The sequence below is a fragment of the Sinocyclocheilus rhinocerous genome, unplaced genomic scaffold, assembly GCF_001515625.1.
Source record: "Sinocyclocheilus rhinocerous isolate Xijiao unplaced genomic scaffold, SAMN03320098_v1.1 scaffold39187, whole genome shotgun sequence".
Lineage (NCBI taxonomy): Eukaryota > Metazoa > Chordata > Actinopteri > Cypriniformes > Cyprinidae > Sinocyclocheilus > Sinocyclocheilus rhinocerous.
Window position 1 is genome coordinate 1 of NW_015635512.1, and position 4,959 is coordinate 4,959.

The 4,959-nt window shown below is 37.3% G+C and overlaps 1 protein-coding gene across 1 annotated transcript; it reads left to right on the forward strand.

Moving 5' to 3' along the window:
* Positions 1-174: 174 nt before the first annotated feature.
* Positions 175-3,029, forward strand: LOC107746900 (ral GTPase-activating protein subunit alpha-2-like; the record flags this gene model as incomplete). The annotated part of the gene is made up of 4 exons (XM_016561231.1): positions 175-323; positions 418-529; positions 1,431-1,668; positions 2,856-3,029. Coding segments are annotated over 4 exons (673 nt in total), but the record flags the coding sequence as incomplete, so codon positions are not given.
* Positions 3,030-4,959: the final 1,930 nt, after the last annotated feature.

Here is a 4,959-nt window from a genome sequence, read left to right on the forward strand (position 1 = left end):
GTGGCACTGGCAGTTTCTTTTTTTTTTTTTTTTACTTCTTGCAAGGAAATGAATGGGTCCCCAATACAAAACTAGTACCTGGATTTCATCACAACAGGAGGGTTAAAAAATCTTAGTTATTCCAAACGTTTGCCTGCTGTGTAGTTGAGAATGAATTGTTTCATGTGTTCTCAGGTGTTCCTGACGAACTCTGCCAACGTGTTCTTGTTGGAGCCGTGTCAGGATGTGCCCAAGCTGCTGGAGAACCAGCTGGAGGTGTGCCGAGCTGTGCTCAGCGTCTACCGGCACATTATTATGGAGCAAAACATGAACCGCCCGACCTGGTCAGTCACACACGACACAAGAACACTGAATCTCAATAGAGCTCTGCTCTGGTTCACAAACATTCAGCTTATTGTGTGTGTCATATTATTGTAGGGAGCAATTGTTGCATGTGTTGCTGAGAATCACAGAAGCAGTGATGAAGAGACCACAGGAGGACCAAAAAAAAGACACGTTCGCCCACAGCCTGGCCAGCATCCTCTTCAAAGTGAGTACAAATAAACAACCCAAGGCTTCATACACACCACAGGGTTTTTCCAGGCTCAAAATGAGGCAGAGGCGGTACCATCCTGATCATGTGCACACATTGTACCGTGCCTTCAACTGGCTGAAGCAAACACTGTTACAAGCAACGGATTTAGGTATTCTAATAATTAGATGCATTAAAGCCATTTTTTAACCTATACAGTGCACAATCAGAGGCAGAAAATTTCAGCTTCCTATTTTTCATTTTATAAAACCATATACTTCATCCGCTGCTTAAAGTCCAATGCCTCTTGGCCCACATCGCAGAAATACATCTTATATAAAGTCTGTATTATTATATATTAGTTAGGAATGTAACGGTACAAAAAAAATGACAATTATTGCATACCTCGGATTTGAAGTCACGGTCTCTTATATCCAATTATAATTAAAATGTCTCTCTTAGCTATGCTGTAAACTAAGTAGGGAGCCCTATTACTGCACATAAATATAATAGTAGGTTACAGTTAACAACAGAATCCTATTAGATTAGATTAGATTCATCTGTTAGATTTAACAGTTCAGCTGCAAGATTTTAGACATTGTATGGAAACAAGAAAATTGCATAAGGCAGTGTTTACGTTAACTTATAAATCTAATTATAAAGGTATGTTTTCCTTCCAGTTCGTCATTTACACATGTCATACATTAAGACCTCGATAAGACCTGATGCAGAAACATGAAACTAATATTCTTTAATTTCTCTCTTTGTTTAAGGTCTTTGTTTAATTTGGATAAAACTCTAATGGCAGTAGAATGTTTTACCTGGTGTAATACTTTCTAATGCTTGTAAGATTGTTTTTGTTGCGTATGATGATGTAGTTGAAATGGCTGTGTAAATTGTGTGCTGCTGTCATTTGCAGACGATCTTCGTGGCGTGGGTGCGGGCCAACCTGACCGTGTTTATCTCTCGTGAGCTGTGGGACGAGCTGCTGGCTGTGCTGTCCTCTCTCAGCCACTGGGAGGAGCTGGTGTTCGAGTGGGCCAGCATCATGGACTCTCTCACTGCAGTACTGGCCCGTCACGTCTACGGCCTGGACCTCCACAACCTACCGCTGGACAAGCTCTCAGAGCAGAAGGAAAAGAAGCAGCGGGGCAGGGGTGTGTGTAAATTACATGAAATGGATAAGGCCTGTACGATGTAGATTGATATGTTTCTGACTTTTGACTTGGGGTAGACTTTTCAAATAATGCAGTCAAGTCCTTCACTTGAGTAACTGATTACTCTAAAATTCAAATGAACTAAAAATAAGCATGATGTTTGCAAAATGAATATTTTGATTTACGCACAAATAATAAATGGAAAAAATAAACATTAATAATGCATTAATTAGAGCCATGCATTCTTAAAAGTGTGCATAAAGGCTATCTTATTTTGATGTTCTTATTAAAAAATAAGCAGTAAAAATGTTCCTGTCAGCTTGATAGAAAATGTACTTCAGTTGAACTCACAACTGAACTGCAGCTAACTCTAAAGAAAATATATCATGGTTTTCCATGTTTTCAACAAATGTTTTCAAAATTGATAATAATCAGAAATATTTCTTGAGCAGCAAATCAGCATATTAGAATGATTTCTGAAGGATCATGTGACACTGAAGACTGGCGTAATGATGCTGAAAATTCAGCTTTGATCACAGGAATAAATTACATTCTAAAATATATTTCCTTTATTTTTGATCAAATAAATGCAGCCTTGTTGAGCATAAACGACTTATGCTCTCAAAAACATTACCAAATATTACTGATCACATACTTATGAATGATAGTGCATAACATGTTGAACCATATAACATGCAGTGCAGTGTAGTTTATATGATTAAATTACTCTTCAGGTTAAGTTAACTCCTCGTGCAGTAGTGTATTTATAAAAAACCAAAAAAAAAAGTCATATAGTGACTGTGTGAAACGGCAGACTTGACTTGCATGCTTTTATGGTGAAATTGCTAGTTTTATGAATTAACCCCAAGTTTATTGACCAAAAACAATACACAGTCACTTTGTTTTGGGTAATAAACTAATACACCGGTAATAATTGGGTAATAACCCCCCCCCCTCCCATATTGAATGTCAGATCATGAAAGAATAAGATGGAACACTGTTACTGACATGTTGGCTTTGCATATAAAGTAACACATTTGGATTTATCTGAACATTAAAAACTCATTTGCGGAAATAATTCAGATAACTGGAGTTTGAATCAGAGACAGTTACAGTAATAGTAATCTTGTGTGTGTGTGTGTGTGTGTGTGTGTGTGTGTGTGTGTGTGTGTGCGTGTGTGTTTCGGGAGTGATGCAGGACTCCCAGAAGGCTACAGATGCACCGCGGTCGTTCTCCTTGAGCTGGAGGAGCTCTGGAGACCAGGTGGGCTCTCAGGAGCCCATGAGGTTCCGCAGTGCCACCACAACTGGAGCTCCTGCTGTGGAGAAAGCTCGCAACAACGTCAGGCAGACAGCATCAGGTTAGAGCTAATCTGCAGGACTCATGAATGCTCCAGATGAACACAGTCTGTCTCAGATGTCTGCAGGGTGGTTTGCTTACAACTTGTTTGTTTTATTTGCATAATTCCAAACATATTTGACTGAAGATGTAGGGCTTTATTAAATCCATTTTATTATTTCCCAATTTGCGTTTCATTTTTTCCCTAATCGTTTTTTGTTTGTTTGTTTCCCCCATTTTATTTTTTCCGAATCCTGTTTTGATTGTTAAATAATCAAAAGACATGTCTAAAATTTAATATGAATTCACAATTTAATCATATATATATATATATATATATATATTTATTTTATTTTTTTTCCCTTCTAGAGTAAATAAATTCTATCGAACACTATATTATTTATTTATTATAACCATTATAATATATAATTGCTATTATATTTATTAATATGTTGAATTAGTGTTTATGTTTTCAGTTTCCATTGCAGTTTTACTTTCAGTTTAAGTGATTTTGTCATGTGGTTTTCTAATTTTTATTATTTTATTTATTATTTATTATTTTATCCTACACCCATCATATTAATTTTACACATTCATATTTCCATGGGTGGTCCTTCTCCTCCCCGTTATAGTGTCTCTGGTAATATAGATATAATCAGTGTTGGGAGTAACGCATTACAAAAGTAATAATATTACAGTAGTATATTACTTTTTGCTGTAACGCAGTAATATAACGCATTACTAATCAAATTTGGGTAATATTATTACTCGTTACAATCTCAGTAACGCAAGTTACAACAACATATTTTAACTCAAAATTAAGTGGTGAATTTACTAACACCGCAAAACAGCACCAGAGAAAAACATCCGCGGGTAAAATAGTTTGTCTATCTTCTGTTGCTGGAATTAGATGGTTGAGATGACTGCTGCCTAATTGGATTTCTCCTACATTGATCTTCAAACAGCCCAGCGTCCTCCCCTCCTCGTTAGGAGAGCCGCCTCATCAAACTGCCTGCCTGTTTTTGATAGTTTCATTAAGAGCGTAATTAATGCTCATTAATATGCATAAATAGGTAACTCGACGAAAGCGATGTAATCTAAAAAGAAAAGGCGGTAATTAAAGCGCGCCATAGAGGGAATAATAGAGCCCTCCGCTTTCACGGCTCTTCTCCAGACGTGACATGGAGTGGCCAAAAAAACACAATGCTAATATTTTGTCTTATCAGAGCTGGCAGAGCAAACTTGAAATAATGTGCTTCATATTTCCTTCTCGGCGATTGAGTATCAAAGGATGCCATGAGCCGAACGAGAGCACGGTTAGAAATCCTCAAAGTGTGTCCTCTGTTTGACTTCAGCTTATTTCTTGTAAAAATACCAATAAAAAGCTCTTTACAGAACAAACACTTGCAGCATTCATTCAGGTTGCACTTTGATGCGATGCCTTCATAAAGTCGTGAAACAGAATCTGCATTTTAGTCTTGTGTGCTGGTGTTCACTGTTACTATTGCGCATACTTTGGCTTAGCCATTTCAACAACCCCTTGACCCTGAATGCTACATAGACATGTCTGATATATCACAGTGAAGAGGTGTGTAGTGTTACTTTAAGCCACCAGACTTACAGGTCACTCGTGTAGAAGATTAATTCCATTTTGTTCTTTTTTTGCCTATTAGATAAAAGTTGTTCAACTGTTTTCTTGTATTTGTAGACTGTTGAATCGCTTGTGTCAGATGAATATGATATATGAAGTTTTACAGCCATATGCAACTGCCTGAGCAGATGTGATGCAGTCTAATCAGAACTAAGAGCGTGAGGTGGGGATTTCTGGTGCTTTTGTGCTAAAAGGTTTATTTTTAAAGTCACCCTGAAATCAAAACTGACCGTTCTTATTTTTTTTATGGAATATTGTAGTGCTGGGCGGTATACCGGTTCATACCGAATACTGGTGTTTA